Below are 21,761 nucleotides of genomic sequence, written 5' to 3' on the forward strand. Positions count from 1 at the left end.
GACATTGCTCCATTTTTTAGGAAATGGAAAGACTTGGATTCCCATTTTCATTGTAAAATTCCCCACACAATTCTGTGTTTATGTCATTTTGCTCAGTACAAAAACTATCACATCTTGCTTAGATTTGAGCAGCACAGTCTGCTTTTGATGAAGATTATTTCTCACTTTTAATTTTCATTGTGTGGATGGAGGAACAGCGTATAAAACATGGTATTGACTTCCAGTTGCTGCGTATCTAAACAGACACATGTCTCTGTTTATGTCTTTTAGCCTCTCCGTCAATTAAACTCCTGGTGGATGACCCTATAGTTGTGAATCCTGGAGAGGCCATAACATTAGTGTGTGTTACAACGGGAGGAGAGCCTGCACCTTCCCTTACCTGGGTCAGGTCCTTTGGGACTCTTCCTGAAAAGATTGTTTTGAATGGAGGGACTCTGACTATACCCGCTATCACCTCAGATGATGCTGGTACCTACAGCTGCCTTGCCAATAATAACGTGGGAAACCCTGCAAAAAAGTCCACCAACATTATTGTGAGAGGTAAGTTTATCTTGAGACATTGCTTCACAAATATTGGGTTACCCAGTATATCAAAAGGCAATCACTGACCTAGTTTGATCTGAAATTATTTTCCCAAGTATTACCTATGTCTGTAAGAGAAGGAAAGACTGCTTTGAAATAATGAGATATTGTCTAATAATAAATGGTACTTTAAAATCCTAAATCCAGGTGATATTGCTGTATGTTTGCTTTTATAACCTACTCTTCATGATAAGTTAAATTATTTTACTATCTAATATAGATTAAGAAGAAAGTATAGCATAAAATGTACAACAGTGTTACACAGAGTATGTAACAGTTGAGAAATACCCTAAATTTAGGAATTCTGTTTCATAAGCCTTTATTGAATCTATTATTACAATTAGCATCACACTATTGTAATCTATTTAGTATTTCTCAATCTTCCTAATACTGAATTATCTAATGATCCATTTATCCAGTTACTGAATGTTTCCTTTTTCATGGAGTGAAAATAAAACATTGGTAGCATTTGGTGTTCAGCAAGCATAAATGACATATTAACACTTGAAAAAGAGAACTCATTGTCATTTTTGACTGATTGTAATAAGGAATAGCTAGGGACTTTTGCTCAGAATTGAGATTGTGACATACCAATACTGAAGAATGACACTAGAAAATCAGAAAAGAAAAGGCAAATCCTATTGAAGGCGATGAAATAAAATGTGTGTCACTAATTTAGCATCATATGGCTGTTCTAGCTGGTACTAAAGAAGAAATGTTATTCTTCTCCATGGGAAGATGTAGTAGAGAGGCCAGGAGAACATATAAGACACTCTGTGCACCTTTCTGTCTTATTTTATCTGGTCTTGAGTTGGGGTGGAGGCAGACACTTGAATCTAACACTTCTGAGGTTAAGTGTGCTCTGGTGAATGCTTAATGATGAACCTGAATATTACTCATGACAGCAGTTTATGAAGGAAGCAAAACATAATTGATTTCAAGATTAGCATATGTGGTTTGTGAAAAAAGACATGATTTTAGTGACTATCATTATTTGTCATCATCCAAATGACTACAAATCTATTACTTAACCATGACATACTACATTCAAAATATTGCAAAGTATTATCGTGTTTATCAAGACATCATGATTAGTGCCCTCTCAGCTACCAAATTGTGGACCTCCTGATATTTAATAATTGCAACATATACCACCATTTTATCCATTTCTTTAAAACAAAACACACCCACAATTAAGTTGCCACAATGTTTTCTCATATAGGGGCATGATACTTATTTATCTTTTCTAAGCTCTGCATCATATTTTGGCATATGTGAAATGTAAATAAAAGTGAAATACATGGAATTATCCATATCCAGAGCCAATGTTTTAATCAGTCTTCATCCAAATTCTTTGGTAAACAGCCTTTTGTCTACAATATTGTCCTTTAGGTCATAAAGGATAATTTATAATTCCAGGGAGCTGGAGATCAAGATGATCACAATTCAAGGCAAGATGAGGATTAAATGTTTCCTGGATCTCATTTCAACAGATCAGTTGGGCACTCTGGCAGGCACCTGTTATCTCTGTTACTTGGGAGGCTGACATTGGGAAAATCACAATTCCAGACCAGCCCCTGTGAATACATTTCTGTCAATCAAGATTTCCATTTCAACAGAAAAGCTAGATATATGATAGGATGTACCTGTCATTCCTGGTACAGCAAGAAGTATAAACAGGAGAATCTTGTCCAAACCAACCAGGAAGTGGGAAGGACAGCAAGATTCAGTATCAGAAACAAACAGAACAGAACAAAAAAGGTTAGAGGTCTTGCTCAAGTGGTAGAGTACCTGCCTAACAAGCATAAAACCCTGAGTTCAAATCCATGACAAAAATACTTAAAACTAAGATTTTTAGAGATACATCAGTTCTGAGATTGTCTTCTAAGTTATATCACTACGACCTTGTTAATATGTCTGATAGAAGCAATGAGAAACTTCCTAAATGTAGAATAATGTAGAAAATAAGATTTTTAAAAGATTCATAACCAACAAAATGTGATCTTTATTTCAATTATTTAAGAAATTTTAAATGAATAAATTACACATGATAATAGAGTCAATAAGTGAAGCTAATTCCATAGATCAGGGACTGTATACTTCCCTCAAAAGAGCATACCTTTCTGTAAGGGAGATGCATATATAAATAATGATATGTAAGATAAATAAAAAGATAAAGTTCTCAAGTGGAAGAAACTAACCTTCCAGTTTTGAAAATAAGTATCAATGAAGTAAAACTTCTTCTAAGCCTGGACTCTGTGAGGAGCCAGATTCTGTATTCCTATTCCAAATTATAAAAGAAAAGATGAAACAGAAAAAGAAAGTACACGGTCACCAGTGTTTGGTAGTTTTCTTTGCTTTTAAAATGACTTGCTTTCCCAAGGAGCGGTGTAATAATCTATCAAAATTTGTTAAGCCTGAGATTAGATAAACCACTGCAACATCTACACTTAAGTGCCATTGATCCAATAATAAAACTTTCATTCTATTGTTTTGTTAAAGATAGGAGCCCTCTAGGGGAAAATGTGCTATATCTAGTCAACATAATCAGACAAAACCCTTTTCAACATTGAATCCATAAGCTGTTAGAAAATGTGTAGCAGAGAATGTGTGTATTGCTCAGATACCTTCCATAAAGACCAGCTCAGTGCCCAGCAACACATGCTCCCAGGATGACTTACTCCTCCCTTTCCTGCCTACAGCCTCCATCTGTGTACTTACCTTGTAAAGTTTCCAACTTTAACACAAATGACCTGAAATAAATAAAGCCCTAAAAATGTATTTCCCTGAACCATAATTTCTTTTTATGTTTTTAATTTGTCAGAAGTGCATATTTGCATAATCTTATTATATTACTAGTGGGACCTCTTAGCAGAAGCATTCGCATAACTCATCAAGTCGAATCGGTATGTAATTTTGCTGAATATAGAAATAGTCTTGGCTAAACTGAGGAGAGGAAAGCTACTGCAATTATGTGAGATACCTGATTTCTCAGGGTAAGAAATTCAGTCCAGAGAAATGGCTTTCCTTTCACTGTATCAAATAAATTATTTCAGTCTTCTGAAATATGTAATGCCTGCAGTACCTTGGGTGATATAGCATGCATACAATAAGTACAGAATGGCAGGCTTGTTTCTGTAATGAAATCAGAATCCAAGTTTCAAAACAAGTGTACTTTATACACAGAGTTACCATTTCAATTCATGAATGTCTATGTGCAGAGTCAGAGAAATTCTTCACATAAGAATGAGACTTTAGAAATATGTCCAGAATCCCCCTTTGACATATTGAAAAGTTGAAATAAACTGTAATTGTGCACTGCATATTAATTTTATATGTATACATATATCCATGAATATGTATAGATGTATGACTCTGTGGAGATAAAACTTAAACTGAATATGATTCTCTTATGGTTTACTAATATGGGTAGAACATTTATTTTTATTGTGAAAATACCATACAGAGGGGTTACGATTACATGAGCAAGGTAATGAGTACATTTCTTATCAAACATTGTTGCCTCCTCCTTTATTTCCCCTTCCATTTATAAGTATTACTACAATGCTTTTGCATGAGATCCTTTAAGAAATGACAGTGATATTCCTACTGAATCAGTAGTGAAGAAATTTCCCAGTCTGTCTAAAAGTAATATTACATTAAAATTACATGGAGTTTGGCCTGAGCTGTTTTCAAAGCCTTATGATATGTTATTTCATTTTTATTTGACAGTCTTATTGTTGTTTACTTACTGTATTGAGACATGCCCAGAGTTTCCTTCTGTTATGATTAAATTGTACTGTTTAGTAAATCACATGACAAAAGCATGACTAGATTTTACTGTATTGTGGCCCTTTTGACTGCCTATGGTCCATAAAATTACAAATACACATTGAACCCAAAATAGTAGTAAAATTCTAATTCTGGCTCAGTATAAAATGTTCTTGCCTCCCCAGACTCAACAAGTTTGGGGTTAGAACCTGGATTGGCAAAGGGAACTAGTGCATGGTACATTTTTCTGTCTTCATCTTTGCTGTTCACCTTCCTATCTACATGGCTTGATACTAAGTTTCTTGGCTTGGGGTTGGGGCATGGAGTCTTCTCTATACAAAACATTTTTGGGGGGAGGGGATCCGGTCGTGGGGCCTGAACTCTGGGCCTGGGCGCTGTTCCTCAGCTCAAGGTTAGCGCTCTACCACTTGAGCCACGGCACCACTTCCAGCTTTTTTTCTTTTTGCTTATGTGGTGCTGAGGAATCGAACCCATGGCCTCATGCATGCAAGGCAAGCCCTCTACCACTGAGCCACCTTCCCAGCCCCAATATACAAAGCATTTTTAAAGCAGGGTATTAGTCTGTCTTACTCACCAAGAAGCACTGTGAGAATAGGTCTCATAGTCCAGAGGCCACCTCTGCACTTTTGCCACATGTGTTTTCCTGACAGATAAGATTTGGGCACCATGCATTAGAAACATTTCAAAGCACCAATAGATCTCATGGAGACATGCTCAATGTTTATCCATGAGAGAAAATAGATAAGTGAATTCCTTCATGTAGGGCTTGGATAAAGTTGCATCTCATAATTTTCCACAAAGGAAACCCAAAGAAGTTTTCACCAACTCTGAAAAGGAAAAGTTTATGTCAGTTCATAGTTTCACTGGTTTTCATTCATGCTTACTTGGTTGTATTGCTCCAAGCCTATGGTAAAGCATCACATACTGTCTGCGAGGAGGTAGTAGAACAAAGTAGCTCATTTCACGATGAACAGCAAGCACGAAGAGTAAACGCAATCAGGATTGCAGCCCCTAGGGGAATTCCTGAAAACATCCACCCGCTTCCATTTCCTCCTCACCATGAGTTCCCATCATTTACCAACACTTATCCTGTTATGACCCCACTATAGATTAATCCTCCGAAGCTTTCAGCAAAGCTGTTAGTAGATGGTTTTAGGAAGAGATTATGGAGGCCATGTCTAACTCTTCCTATTCAGCCTAATTTTGGGGGGCATGAGATATGTCTTCTTGCTCAAACATGTACCCTGACATTTGGCACTCTTCTCTTCTCATGGAATCCTCTCCAGAACTGCACTTTTGAGATAACCGTGCCATGGTACCTTCAAAACTGTAAGCTAAATACCTTTTTCTCCTTAGACATCTTGGGTATTTTTATTATGGTGATAAAAATCAGACTCATCCAGAAATCTGAAACTGAAACTCTCTTGAAAGATGCAGAGGAACTGATTTCTGAGTAGCAGTTGGAAGAGATTGGAGGGGCAGGCTGAAGAAACTTTAAAATATATTCAGTGGAATATTAAAGTGATTCTGTTGAAGACTGAAGATATAACTAGGTTACAGATTTTGGATATAAATTAGGATTTTCTTGTTAATTGGAGAACAGCCATCCTTGTTATACACCAGCCCAAAAAAATCTAGATGCACTATGTCCCCATCCCAAGATTTTGTACAAGGAAGGACAAACTTAAGATGGACAAAGTAATTTATTTGGTGGAGGAAACTTCAAAGCAGCAAGGAAATCATGCTGTGAATGTAATTGGCCACTTCTGTATAGTTTTGCAGAGAAAATAAGGAGGCAAAGGAAATAGAACAGAAAGATGTGGACAAACCACAGGCTGGCAAAGGGAGGTTTGTGGAAGAATGGAAGCATGCAGCCACAGAGGGGTGGCTTGCCGAAGACACTAGTGTATTCAAATTCTGTACAGGAAAGAATCCAGAGACTTTCCTATATGATAATGCTGCTGCTGCTTCTATATGCTTGTTATGTTGCTTCTAAATGAAATGTGAATTTTCAAACTCTCTTCTGAAACATTTTTCCTAACTGCTTTAGGTAAAAAAGCCACTTTTATTTCCAATACTGTGTTTTGTGGTTTTTTCTTATAACTTAACTATCTAAAATTATTTTTTCATGCATTTGTTTTTTTTGTTTTTTATTTTTTGTGAACATACTGTACAGAGGGTTACAGTTGTTTTTTTGTCCCTCTTATGCTGAAGGGACAGATAAACCTTCTGTTATCTGATTCTATGTTATATGCATGTAGTCTAGAACATCACCCAATATATGATAGATGCACAATAAACACACTAAGCGAATGAATTTCTTTCATAAATTGACTTGTTTCATAAACACTAGGAAGCTAGTACTTGTCAGGGGTGGGGTCAAGGGGAGAGAATTTGCTGAGTAGAAAGAACAGGGGAAATAAGACAAGCAAGGGAAGGTGTGGGCATGGAGAGATGGTGAGAATGGTGACGTTACCAGAACTCATTGTATTTATAAACTGCTTTGGTGAATGGCAACTCAGTTGTACAACAACTTGAAGATGATAAAATAATAATAAAACATCCATTAGTTTAGATGACATATCTCTTCTGAATATTACTGTGTGCATTAGATGATATCAAGGCATCCTAAGTGTTACTAAATAATTTGTGTGATGTGAATGGCTCACTTGAAAATGTCATAATTCACATTACTGTCTAGCAAAAACCCTCAATATTCATCTCATCATTTATCTCGCTTATAAATCTGATGATTGAGAGACTCAGTTAAAAATAAGTTTCCGCCAGGTGCTGGTGGCTGATGCCTCTTGTTCTCAACTATGGAGAAAGCCGAGGGAGTTTCCCTATGCCAGACCAGCCTGGGAAGACACATCTTCTGTTCAAACTCCATCTCAACTGATGAAAGCTGAATTCTGTAGCATGTGTCTATCATCTCAGTAAGAATGAGGAGTTTAAAACACGTGGAGTTCAGTCCAGAAATATGTGTGGACAAGAAGTGACCCCACAGTCTCAAAAAATAACCAGTGAAAGACATGGCTGAAAGCATGGGTCGGTGGAGTTCAAACGCAGCTACAACAAAATAAATAAAATTCCGTGTCAAACGTATAATTGCAGTCAAATTAAGAGAGGTTAGAATAACATTCGAGCATTTTGAGTAAAAAAAAAAGCTGGTTCTTGTACTAAAAAGTTTTAACAGCTGGGCTGCTCAGGTCATGCTCTGTTTCATTCTCTCTCTGTGTGTCTCTCTCTCTTCTGTCCCTTTCTTTCTCCAACTCTCTGCCTCCCTCTCATCTCCCCTCCCCCTTTTTCCCCACTTTTCTCTAAGTATATATTCATATGCAGGACATCTCATACTGCACACTCTTGCTTAGCTTTTGTTGATCAAGCCTGGTGGTGTACCATTTGCACCACCACAACATTACTTCCAAATGTTTGCTGGTTATTTGGAGATAAGAGTGTCAGGGACTTTTCCACCTGTGCTGGCTTTGCACTGGGATCCTCATAGCTCAGCCTCCTGAGTAGCTATGATTTAAGGCATAAGCATAAGCCACTAGCTCCCAGCAAGTGGTTTCTTTATGACTGGCCCATGTATGCACACAATGAACCTGGATCACTCCCAATCCTTGGTCCCTCTCCTTCAACCTCCCTTTCCCCTCTCAAACTAATTTGCCAGATGAGCTGTTCTCAGATCTGTGTGTTTTCTGCTGACCTTGCCTCAGTAGTCATGCAATTTCATTATCATATTCTGTGTTATAAGGCGGAACAAGTCTGGTCCATTTACAAAAAGGGTCAGATATCTTGGCTCTTTGATGATCAAAGTGTCAGATAATTTGCAACATGTTTTAAGGCCAGTTTTGTGTGCCCTGCACCCTATAAATGGTGTGCCTCACATTAAGCTTTCATTATGCCTCAATGTTTCAAATGCCTTTTCTTCCTCCCTTTTAATCTATATTTTCAGCACTTTTCCTGAACCCATGACCCCTTTGAATGACACATATGGTTTTTTTCTTTCAATTTGAGAATTTTTTCTGCATACTTTCTGTTGGCAATGGTCTCTGATTCCTAATATTTAGAAATATAAAGTAATGTCAATATTGAGATAGAGTTAACCTTTATGGAGGAAGTCAATATGTATTCAGGAGGGCATGAATTTATGCTTCTCTAGCTGCAGAAATATAGTGTAACCTCCAGGAACATCATAACTCTCTGTTCTGAAATGTGCCGATTTATCTAATTCATTTGTACACATCAAAGTACTGAACTGTTTAAAAATCTGAATTTTAATATTAAACATTTTTGTCCTGAAATCATTTTACTGAGAGATATATTAGCATTGCAAACATTTCAAAGTGATCTTCTTTACGCTTATTATAAACACTTAAAATTCTGAGATAAAAACTTGAATTTTTTTGAGTGCATCCATACTGTTTAAATAACAGTAATAGCTAGGTAGGCATGGTGGTTATTTGAGATGCAGAAACTGAGGGATTCCAGTTCACAGACAGCTCAACTCTCTCCCAACAAAAATACTTTGTAAAACCCCATTTTGACCCATTTTGGGTGGCACCCAACGATTAGAAGCCATGACTGGTACCTGGCATCCCAATGATATGGAAAAACACAAATAGGAGGATCACAGCTCAGGTTGGCATGGGCATAATAGAGTGACATTCTATCTCAGAACAAACCAACATGAACAGACACTGATAGGGTGACTCAGGTGACTCAGGTGAGAAACTGTCTAGCAAGCAGAAAGACCTGAGTTCAAATCCTAGTACCAGCAAAACTACAGTATAATAATAGTTAGCATGAGTACTTACCATGTTTCATACTCCAATACATACTACATCTTTTTAATAATCTCAATGAACTTATCAAGTAGAAATACTACTCTCATTTTAAAAGCCATATAAAGCAGATGACAGAGCAGTTAATTTAATCAAATCAAGCCCTGCTTTCATGAGTTTAGGTTGTGTTTTGTTGTTGCTATAAAAGTAAAGATGGCACTACTAAGGAGGTGTACATAGAAGCAAAAGGAAGAGAGGAAATAAAGTAATAGAAGTGAGGACATAATAGAGGTACTAGCAAGTCCATGTTTATTGAAGCACTATTCACAATAACCAAGGTATGAAAACAGTCCACATACCCTGAAACTAATGAATAAAATTATGCTGTTTTCAGGGAAGTAACTTGAACTAGTGATCCTATTGGGTAAAGTAAGCCAGATTTAGGAAAAAGTTGCATTTTTTTCTGTCATGTGTGTACAGCCCTGAAAGATAAACATGTATTGTAAGTACACACAGGATCATATATGCAAATAAACATAAACATAGATGAACAACATGTTTATGCCAGGTGCTGGTGGCTCACACCTGCAATCCTAGATACTCAGGAGGCTAAAATGTGAGGATCATGTTTCAAAACCAGCCTGGGCAGGAAAGTCCATGAGACTCCTATCTCTAATATGCCACCAAAAAACCAGAAGAGTTGCTGTAGCTCAAGTGGTAGAGCCCTCTCCTTGAGCTGAAGAGCTGAGGGACAGCACACAAGCCCAGAGTTCAAGCCCCCCAACCGACCAAAAAAATGTCATGTGAATACAGCCCTAAAAGATAAACAAGTATGTAACTGCGCACAGGATCATACATGCAAACATACATGCACATACATGAATAATATGTTTGTAATTATAGGACTGCTTGAAGGGATTAGATGATGGAGGAGAGACAAAAAAGAAATTGTTAAGAAGCTAAACCGTACTGAAAGCCATTGCATTTGTGAATCAAGATGCCAAAGCAAAAATCATTGAATAATAGGGTAAAGTAGAAAGTCAAAGTAGGCAGGGTGTCAATCTGATTAAAGTACTGTATATGCATGTATGAAATACAACAGAGAAGCCACTTTTAACAGTTAACATATACTTTAAAAAAGACAATGATTTTTCTTTCTTGCTATTGTTTCTAACATAAGATGATTTTTTTGTTCCTTTGTATGTCCCTCCCCGACAGTATAACAGCTGCTTTCACTGTATTTGATGTTGCTATAATTTGTGGAGGGCAAGGGGAAAAACAAGTGGTTTAAATAGGGATACAGGTGGACCCATTGCAACAATGAGATGTGCAAAACGTTATGTTAAAAAACGAACTTTACAACTTTGGCAGGCGCGGGGAGGGGGCGGGGGGAGATGGGAGGGCAAGGATGGTAAGGGGAAACAAAGGAGAAGGCAACAATGCTTGATAAGAAATGTACTCATTACCTTGCTAATGTAATTGTAACCCCTCTATATGGTATTTTCACAATAAAAAGCTTACTAATAAAAACAAGACAAGAATATAACACAGGTCCTCTCTGGAGTGTAAAACAGGAGAAGGCAGAGAGTTGAAGGAGAGTGAATAAAGTCAAATACCTGATAATGGAACATGGGTGTCAATGGAACAGAGAAGTTCATTGAGAGTAATTTGAGAAAAGGGGTGGATGAAGGTTGCAGAAGAACCAATTAGTGTGTGTTATCAAGGTTCATTGTATGCATACATGGACATGTCAAGAAGAAGCACCTTTCTGGGTGCCTGTGATTTTTTATTGTTGTTATTGTTTGATTTCTTTTATTTTTTAAAAATTTATTGTCAAGGTTATGTACAGAGAGGTTACAGTTACGTATGTAAGGCAGTAAGTAACTTTCTTGTTGAACTTGTTATCCCTCCCTCATTTTTCTCTTACTTTCCCTGCCTCCTAATGTCCCCAACTTGTACAGTTCACTTCCAGTTATTGTTTTATGAGTATCGCTGTTGCATTGGTTCACCTTTGTCCTTTGTCTCACCATTTTGTTATTCCCCTTCCCTTCCCTAATTCAGATAAACATCTATACAATACCCAGGGTACCAAAACCAAATACAGTGACAAGGGATAAACCATAGGAAAAAGGAAAAAAATACACAAAAGAAAAAAGAAATCACATAGTACATTAAAAACAACTAAAACAAAGAAAAACCTCTTGTTTTCATATTTTGGAGTGTATTTTGCTTAGCATCTCTCATATGGTCATATGTACATAGCTATTAAGCTATTTTGCTCATCTGCTAAGATTATCCTAGACTTATACTAATTATTACAAATGAGGGAAACCATAGGATCTATGTTTCTTTGGGTCTGGCTTACTTCACTTGATATGATTTTTTTCCAAGTCTTTCCATTTCCTTACAAGTGGGTCAGTGTCATTCTTTCTGACCCAGATGCCCCTCAGGAGAGTAATGGATCAAGAAAATGTGTTATGTGTATACACACACACACAACACACACACACACACACACACACACACACACAATGGAATTCTATGCTTCCATCAGAAAGAATAGCCATGCTTTTAATTCTAGGTACTCAGTAGGCTGAGATATAAGGATTCCAGTTCAAAACCAGCCCAGGTAGGAAAGTCCATGAGACTCTTATCGCCAATTAAACTGCAAACAAAAGAAAGGAAGTAAAGATGTGGTTCAATTGATACAGGATCAGCCTTGAGTAACAAAAGCTAAATAGGAGCATAGAATATGAGGGAATACCAGCAAAAAGGAAAGAAAAATAAGAACAACAACAAAAAAGCTAAAGCAAACCTGAGTAAAAGTAATTCATGTGTCATAGAACAAAAGAAGAGTAGTAGAAGGTGTATGATCAAAGTACATTATATCTGTGAGTGGAAATGTCACAAAAAGGAAGTGATTATCATATAGAATTTAATATACACCAATATAAAAGCAGTATGCAAATACAAGCTTTGTTTAAACTCTAATCTAGGATTCAAAAACCACAATACGAGCAAGTCATTATGGTTCATACCTGAAACTCCTACATTGAGGGGCTGAGGCAGGATTGTAAGCTTCAGGTCAAGCTAGGTTACAGAGTAGAATCTTGACCTATTCGCCCCCTCCCAAAAAGGAAAGAAAGTCAGAAAAATGGCTCCAAGGCCATTGTCTTATTCAAGACCTTTAAACAATTCATCCAGATCTTTACAATACTTATTTTCACCTCAAGGTTTCATAAGCAAGATTCTTTTCTCTCTTTTTCCACTCATTTCCTTGTTCTCTTTCCTTTCCTTTGCCTCTCCCTCCGTTCTTTCTTATTCTTTTGTGATCAGAGCATTCATCCCAGGGCCTTGTGTGTATTCTACCACGGAACAACAACTTAAACCCAAAACAGCAAAAAAACAAAAAAGTCCTTTTTACTAATGATGCTTTCTGTGTTGAGAATCTACTCTTCTTATACTTTGAAAAACAACTCCTCACATGAATACTGATAATTTTCTCTCTTTTTTTTTTTTGGTCAGTTGTGGAGCCTGAACTCTGGGCCTGGGCACTGTCCTTCAGCTCTTCAGCTCAAGGCTAGCGCTCTACTGCTTGAGCAACAGTGCCACTTCTGGCTTTTTCTGCTTATGAGGTGCTGAGGAATTGAACCCAGGACGTCATGCATGCAAGGCAAACACTCTACCAATGAGTCACCTTCCCAGCCCTGATAATTTTCTTAATTACAGTTTTCTTCCAAAATATACAACCTTTTTACATGAGTGTATTCTAGGTTCATTTAAAGTTTTGTTTTGTTAATCAGCATTTTTCCTCTGATAATATCAGATATATTTTAATTTCAGAATCTAACCAACATGTTTTATGTAGTTTAGTATTTTCTAAAGTACATCGTGACTGTTCTTGGATGTCCTAACACATTCTACATGTTTTAGAGACTTTTTAGAGTAAATGCAAAAGATAAATGGAATCGCAATAGACAAATACACAAAATATCTGCCCAATTAAAATATGTATTATAAAGAAGAAAGAGTAAAAGTCACACATGCCTACATATTGATGCTCACTTTTTGTATTGAAAGGTATATGAATATATATATATATATATATATTTCTTCAGTAAGTCATTCGGAGTTCATTGGAAATTTTCCAGAAAGAACTGATCAGATTTAGACCCCTATGAATAGCTTTCTTGTTGTTTGAAGGTACTAGAATCAGAACTTAGACTACTAGACAAGTATTCTATTATTTGAGCCATACCCCTAGGCCTTTCGCTTTTAAGCTTCTTTTTCAATTACAGTCTTATAGGTGTGCCTAGGTCTGGCCTTAGTTAAGGATTTTCCCACCTCTCTCTCTTGCATAGATGTGAGTACAGACAAGAACTAGCATACTCAACTTCTCAATGAATTTACAAACAGAAATTATTGGTGAATTTTCAATCACCAATAATTTTGTCCATAATATTTCATGAATTAAAAATATAGCAATAACCTCCAAAAGGGTAGAAAAACAATCTTTAACCTTCCCCAAAGCAGAACTGTCTGCTGTGTGCAAGTATCCCAATTACGCAAATTAAGCACTGTTCCTTTTTTTCCCAAGTTAATACTCTCTAGTAATTACACTTCCTAAAACATGAAAGAGAATTTTATTATATTGTTTTGTAGTCCTAAAATGATTTCATTATTATGTTTCTGAAAAATAAACAAGGACACACAAAATCTAAAAATTAGCAAATTTTGTTATTCTCATCTGAATATAAATAGCAGTTCCTTTCCTAAATAAGTAATTCGAAGTTATTGTTGTTAGATTGAACTTGCTAACATTTAACATCTCAAGTTCAAAGTTTTGTCAAGATAATGTACATTTTATAATTACTCATTATACGTGATTATTTTACTAAAATCTACAAATGTTCTCAGTGGATGGAGTATCTCATTGTATTTACGCTAGTAAAAGAGTGGGATGCTAATTCAACTAACAGTATTGTTCTCAATGTCAGTATTAGATAACATCCAGAAAGGAAGAATCTTATTAGCAAAACAGCAAAGTAATGGAGTCAACTTTTTTGGCTTTCAACAAATGAATGAATGATAAGTGTGGACTTCATACACAATGAAGATTTACTTAGCCATTAGGAATGGAATTGTTTCTATCCATTAAAAACAATGGTATTTCATTATTTGCAGAGAAATGGAAGGACCTGGAAAACATGTTAAGTGAAGTAAGTCAGACCCAGAGAGACAAAGAATGCATGTTTTGTTCATATGTAGAAGCTAGAATTAGTCTATAAATATATAAGTAAATACTTTGGGTGCTATGCACATGTACACATAAATACTTTGGGTACTATGCATGTGTACACAAATGCTTTACCTGAAATATGGTAGATACAGGAGAGAACTCAAACTGTATAACTCCTTACAAAGCCCAAATGAAAGTTCAACAAAATAAACAGCAGGAAATAAGTAGTTGAAAAGGGTGGGGTTGGACAAAGGGGAAGTGGGTAGATAAACGAAGAGAAGAAAGAGGGGAAAATACAATCAAGGATTCATTTCATATAATACAAAATGAAGAAAAGTGAAGTAAAACCAGGGTATGTTGAAAGATAACTGATGAATGAATGATAAGATATACCATCATGAGCACATTAAGGTGCTCATATATATTAATCAACACTTTCAGTCTACCACAAAGCCATATTGTTAGCTCTCTGCATCTTGATTAGTTTTGCTATATATCATTCTATTTTCTTATTTTGATTAACCAAATCTGAACTCTTGTGAATTTTAAACAATTTCCCCTGTTATGTATGACTTTTCTGATAATGTTTCTGCTCTTTGTTCCTTATTATTAGATTTTATGTGCTAAATCTTTTCCCTTTAACCATATCTTTAATTAGTCTTACAAATTTTGTCATATTATATTTTTATTTGTATTCAGTTCAGTGTGTGTCTGTGTATGAATATGTGAGGGTTTATGCTTTGTAAATTTCCCTTAAGACTTCTTTGATGTATAGACTATTTTAAAGAGTATTGTTCCAATTTCTGAGAATGAAATTTTTTCCTGTTGCCTTTTGCTGATTGATTACTAATTTAATTCTACTAAAAATAGATAATTCACTCAGTATGCAGTGAGCTCTTCAAAACATTTTGATATTATTTTATCATCTATGTTTTAGGTTTGATAGGCACTTGAGAAGAATATACATATGCTAATGTTAGGTAGAATAGTCTATAATATAGTAATTCAGTCCTGTAGGTTGACCAAATTCCTCAATATCCCTGTTGACTTCTATTTGAAGTCAACCCTCAAAATGTAATTGTGTATATATAGCACATTTTCTTGATCCATTCATTTACTGAGGAGAATCTGGGTTGGTTCCATATCTTAGCTACGGTAAATAATGCTGCAGTAAAATAATTGTACTGGTAGCTTTAGTACAGTCTTGTTTGTGGTCATTCGGGTAAATGTCCAAAAGTGGGACTGCTGGGTCATAGGGGAGCTCTATGTGGAGTCTTTTGAGGAAACTCCATACTACTTTCCAAAGTGGTTGAACAAGTTTACACTCCCACCAACAATGCAGTAGTGTTCCCTTCTGTCCATATCCCCTCCAGCATGTATTGTTATTAGAGTTCTTGATTCTAGCCATTCCAACTGGGGTGAGGTGGTATCTCAATGTTGTTTTGATTTGCATTTCTTCTATTTGGTGGTTAATTAGAGACACTCATTTCAGGTACGCTTCTTCCTGGGCTAGCTTCCAACCAGGTTGCTTATATCTCAGCATCCTGCAGATCAGGGATTATCAATGAATGGAGCATTTTTCTTTTGTTCTGGTACTAATTTTATCTGATAACTATAGCACCTACTTACAATTTGTATTTGCATGATTTTTTTAAACTGACCTGCTTTATTATATTTGGAATAAGTTTCCAATAATCAGTCATTGAGTAATATTTTGTAAATCCTCTCTGCTATTTTAATCAGTACATTTAGACTATTTGCATGTAATTATTAAAATATTAGAGCTTAAGTGTCAGTCTGCAACTTTTTTATGTTTTTATTGTAAAAATAGTGTACAGAGGGGTTACAATTACATGAGTAAGGTAATGAGTACATTTCCTATTGAGCATGCTACCTCCTCTGTTTTTCCCCTACCATTCCTTCCCTTCCCACATCCCCAGCTCCCCCCCCACCAAGTTGTAAAATTTATTTTCATCATAGTGTCTTGTACATGTCATTGTTACAGTGGGTCAACCTGTATCCTTGTTTCAGCATTTTGTTATTTCCCTTCCCTTCTCCAAATTAGATAAATATATATAAAAGGTGCAGGGCTCCGATGTCAAATACAGTGAAAATGGGTTATACTCTGGGGAAAGAACATACAAAAACCATCACATAGTACATTTTAGATATGTTAAAAACAATAGCATAACAAAACAAGTTGTGTCCTTATCTTGGGGTTCATTTCACTTAACATCATCTCATATGGTCATATGTACATAGCTTTTGATCTTTTCTGCCTGTCCTATACTTATACTAGTTATTGCAAATAACTTTTTTGTTGTTTGTTTGTCCTGGGTCTGGGGCTTTAACGCAGGGCCTTGTCCTTTTGCTTGGATTTTTCACACATTACTGCAACTCTGCTACTGAACCATGCATCTAGATCCAGCTTCTTTGCTGGCTAATTGGAGATAAGAAGCTCGAGGTTTGTCTTTTTGGGCTGGCTTTGAACCATGATCTCTAAATCTGAGCCTCTTCATAGCTAGGATTGTAGGCATGAGCCACCCATGCCCAGGATGCAATTAATTTTTGTTTTGTATTTATTTTGTGTTTCTGACTTATTTATGCCATAGTCCCATACACTAGCTACAAACGACAAATATTTGCTTCCTGCAATCTGGTACATATATGCTTTCCCTTACTCTGCTGGCTAAACATAACTAGAGTTATAAGTTTGTATTTTGATTTACCGATTGTAGTTTTGAGTGTATCTTTTTGCCCAATTTATCTCTATTTCTCTAATAATTTTTATCATTAGATATTTGGATAGTTTTCCATACATGTTGTTAATTTCTTTTCATGGCTCTTTTATTTTGGCTTGGAATTTTTTTACATTTATGAATTCATTGATTGGAGTCATGCAATTTTTTAAAAAAATCTTTGGCCAGGACTTGTGCAGATAGATCCCTTTATCCTCTCCTTCTTGATTCCCTTTATACTTGCATTAGATCTTTTACTGGCTTTCATGTTTACTATGTTACTTCCTAACTTTTCTCCTGTTTGTCTATGTTTTCTCTTATTCGATCTAAGCTCCAGGTACACATGTTTTATTGTCCCATCTTCTTGCCCAATAATCTTGCACTTTGTTGCTTCTAGTTTGCTATTGAACATATTGTGGAGTTGCTATTTTCACATCTGATCTACTTTTACAGATTTCAATTATCTGTTGAAACTTAACATCCTTTCATTTAGCATTTCTCAGCCTTTTATCTTACTTTCTTAAACATTTCAAACATTGTTATATTCCTATTTTTATCCAGTAACACCTGTGTCTTCATCACCTCATCTTTTTTATTCTATTTTTTTATTCAAGTCTTATATCTACTCAACTGTCAGTTGTTCTCTATTTAAAACACATTCAGGATTCTGTTCTTTGATCAGGATAGTTTTCTTGAGCTGGTGTTCTGTTGATGATGTGCTCTCAGGCTCCTCTGTTTCCTCTTCCCAAGGAACAGTTCTTCAGTAATTCCTATTGAGTACTCCGGATTACTTACTGAGCATTTTGCTTGGATTTCCAACTAAATCCTTAAAATAGTAAAAACGATTTTTAAGGAAAGGTGAAAACTTCACTTTTCCTTTCTCTCTTCACTTGGATTTTGTATCCTCAGGTTCAGATTTCCATTAATAATATCTGCTACTTTCTGAAAGTACTTAAAAATTGGTCAGCTATGAATGATAACAATTAAGTCAGAAACAGACCCTAATTCTATTCTTCTTCAACAGTATGACTAACTTTGTATTTGAGTATTTGAAGGATGCTAAAAAGAGAACAGAGAAAGCCAAAGTTCATAAGCCAGTAAAATAGAATATAACTGAGTATTTTAGGGTTGTTTTATTTCCACCACAAATAGAGTACTTGTTAAGCAGTATAGGTAAAGGAAGATTTCATAATTCTTTATATTTAAAAAGGGAAAAAAGTAACAGCATAACAAACGATTTGTGGTCTGACGTATTTACATTACAAAGGTGCTAACAGAAGCATAATTTTTACAATGAAGCAATCAACTGCACATAAACAATAATTATCAAATGGCTTAATCAGCGAATAATAAAACCTTAAAATTGAGCAATAACTTCATGTTTCTTTCTTCCCTAATTGGCGATGTCTTAATTACATGTATTATGCACTGAAAATAATATGGCAATAACATATATTTTCCAAGCAATAAATTCAAGGAATCATTCCTTGTTATAGTTAATATATTATATAGCATATCTAATTCAAACACTTTATTTTAAAAACTTACCCAAATCACATCCATATACTGTATTTTTGTTAACAGCTTCTTCATTATTGTAAAAATTAATTGCATAATTAATTCCTGGGATTGGGTTTTCCTAACCCAATCACAGTCACCAATAATATGTAAGCTTAATGTATAGGCTTAGAAAGCTCACCTGTCACTACTTTTGAGTTTGATAGCTCACACCCACAACACTAGCTAGTTAGGAAGCAGAGATCTGGAAGTTTGTGTTTCAAGTTAGTCTGGGTGAAAAGTCCACAAAACTATCTCAACCAGTGATGGGGCATTGGTCATTAGTCCAAGCTGGCCAAGATTTTAAGTCTAGCTTGAGGGAGAAAAATAAGGTAGGAGGTAACAATGTTTGACAAGAAATGTACTCAGTACCTTAGTTATGGAACTGTAAGCCCTCTGAATATCACCTTTACAAGTTAAATTTTAAAAAAGAGTCTACCTTGAAACTAACACAAAAAACTGGCAGAGTAAGTCAGGTAGTAGAGCGCCTGCCTAGGAAATACAAAACCCTGAGTTTAACCCTTACTACATCAAAAAAATATGAGAAATTGCATTAATAAGTAAATATTATTTTACAAAATTATTCCTGTAAAATAATATTTAAAGTGTTACTGACCAGAAATAGTTGTTTCTTGTGCCAATCTTAGGGCTTCAAATTAGTGCCTGAGGGCTGTCCCTGAGCAGTTTTGCTCAAGTCTAGGAGTCTATCACTTGAGCTATAGCTCCACTTCTAACGTTTTGGAAGTTTTGTGGAGCTAAAAGTCTCATGTACTTTCTTGCCTGTGCTGGCTTTAAATCACAATCCTCAAACCTGAGCCTCCTGAGTAGCTAGGATTACAGGCATGAGCCACCAACACCTGGCTTTGAAATACTTTATTTCTATGATCTTGATATTCAGAGACTTTTTTCCTATTTTATTGTATTCATTTTTATTGTTATTATTAAAGTTATGTATAATGGGATTACCATTTTATAAGTCTGGTAATGATTATATCTTTTTAAAAAATTTACTTTATGTTATTTTAGAGGTGATATGCAGCGAGTTACCTTTATAGACATCAGGTGATAAGAACAATTCCTTTTACATAGTGTCATCTGTTGCCTCATTCTCTCCCATTCCCTTCTTCTCATCTCCACCCACAAGTTGCATAGTCACTTTCATCAATGTTCAATGTGCTCCTCTGTACCACTTTTTCATCTTTTTTCCTCTGATTTTGTGCCCTGTCCCCACCCTCCCACAGATGTGCACATGAATGCACTGTATATTGGGTAAAGAATACAGTCACCAGAAAAAAATAAAAAAGAAAAAATTAAGAAAAAAGTCCTTTGTATTCACATTTTTGGAGTTCATTTCAGTTTGTTTATTATTTGATACATATAGGAAGAGGCCCCTGGGTATTGCACCTTTGTGATTCTCTCCTAAGACAGTCCTCTTTTGGACACACTATATGTGAGTTTCTAGATTTCTGTGTAATTTTTCATATTTCAGTGACTAGTAGATCTAACTTCCATATATCAGGGAGAGCATGAACCGTTTGCAGAGACATCTTGTTTGTGTTTCATTGTTTATAGATTTACAAAATAGTGTAATATAGCTAAGGTGAAAATAAGCCTCTGGAAAATATCTACATTGAAGGTATTCAACTTTAAAAATTAAATGAGTTTTTGTTAGGTTAAAAATAAAGCCAAACATAAATATTATCCTATAAATTAAATTGGACATCAGATTTAAACAATGAAGCCCTGGGTAGAATGCAGTTGTGCATACCTATAATCTCAGCAACACTGAAGGCAGAGATCAAAGATTATGGTCCATGGTTGACTCTAAGCCTAAACAAAAGCCACACTGTACTAGTGAATGATAACTTGAAGCAAAAATTTCTCAGGATGTGGCTAAAGTAGAAAATACTCCCTGAGCAAATGCAAGACCCTGATTTCAAAAGTCTACACTCTGAACACAAAAAATAGGTAAAGCTATAAATAAAAATCACGTGAAGGTTTGGTGATCAGAGAAAGATGCTAACAATATAAGAATTAAAAGAAGATGAGGTTTGGTGATTAGGCAGTGATAGAGACACTGCTTTAAAATTCAAAGTCCCTAGTTCAAAACTCAGTATCCCAGGGGAAATAATAGCTGAAGGTGACTGAGTTCCTGAAATCTGACAATGATGTCAGGGTGTCCTGTAGCAGGAAGTGGACCAGACACCAGAGTTCAACAGATTGAGGAAGTCACTGATACTTGAGATGTTGAAGACATTTGAAGGTTCACCATTTGAACTTGACAGTGACAAAGAGGAAAGACCATGGGCAAATTATTTTTTAGATAACAGAAAATGGACCACTTGCAAAAGCTGTCGTTGGACAATCTGTGAGAAGATGGAGAGTAAAATCAGAGGGAGTATTGAGCAAAGTACTGATGCAGATGGATTTAGGCAGGAGCACCACAGGACAGGACACATTGTTCTGTGACAGAATGGAGAAGAGCAGAAAGAGACAGAGCTACTGTCACAAGTTGTGACTTAGTAACAAATTCACTTTGGGCATTTATGCTTACTGCCATTTCTCTCCCTCACTGAAGTTAGAGAGAACAGCTTTTGCAGAGACAGACAGGAAGGTCAGGTATGGTTTCAGGAGATAATAGCAAGGACAGGCCATTTCAAACAAAGGGTTCATAGGGCCTCCAGGAGCAACAAGGATTAGAGCATATGCAGTAACCTTGTTCTTACTTAGTATGCACTAATGGAAAGCACAGAGTAAAAACCCAGCCTTTAATTCTCATATGTCATGACAGTGCCCACTACTAGTACCTGTTTTCACTTGAATAGTTCTGTTTAATCATGCCATTGATTCTGTATTAATATCATTATGACTATCATTAGTGACTACTGTTTAAAAGCAGAACAGTGGCTTTACCTTTTAACTAATGCCTTTATTTTCTGTTTCTTTCCCCAAAAGAATAATCCAAATAATAAATAGCAACAACAATGCTTGGAAGTAAATAAATAATAAATGATGTTACAACTCACATCTCCAAATACTTTTCATAGAAAAATATTTTTAAATAAC

General features: G+C 35.8%; 1 protein-coding gene across 2 annotated transcripts in view; it reads left to right on the plus strand.

Annotated features, from left to right (window-relative positions):
• Mdga2 (MAM domain containing glycosylphosphatidylinositol anchor 2) overlaps positions 1–21,761 on the plus strand; it is a 715,797-nt gene that overhangs the window by 515,557 nt on the left and 178,479 nt on the right. For both annotated transcript variants that reach the window (XM_013012262.1, XM_013012263.1), the window contains exon 6: positions 271–540. In XM_013012262.1, the coding sequence (XP_012867716.1) occupies positions 271–540 (270 nt within the window). The remainder of the gene's footprint in view (positions 1–270; positions 541–21,761) is intronic.

This window comes from Dipodomys ordii, unplaced genomic scaffold (genome assembly GCF_000151885.1).
Source record: "Dipodomys ordii isolate 6190 unplaced genomic scaffold, Dord_2.0 Scaffold16, whole genome shotgun sequence".
NCBI classification, from domain to species: Eukaryota; Metazoa; Chordata; class Mammalia; order Rodentia; family Heteromyidae; genus Dipodomys; species Dipodomys ordii.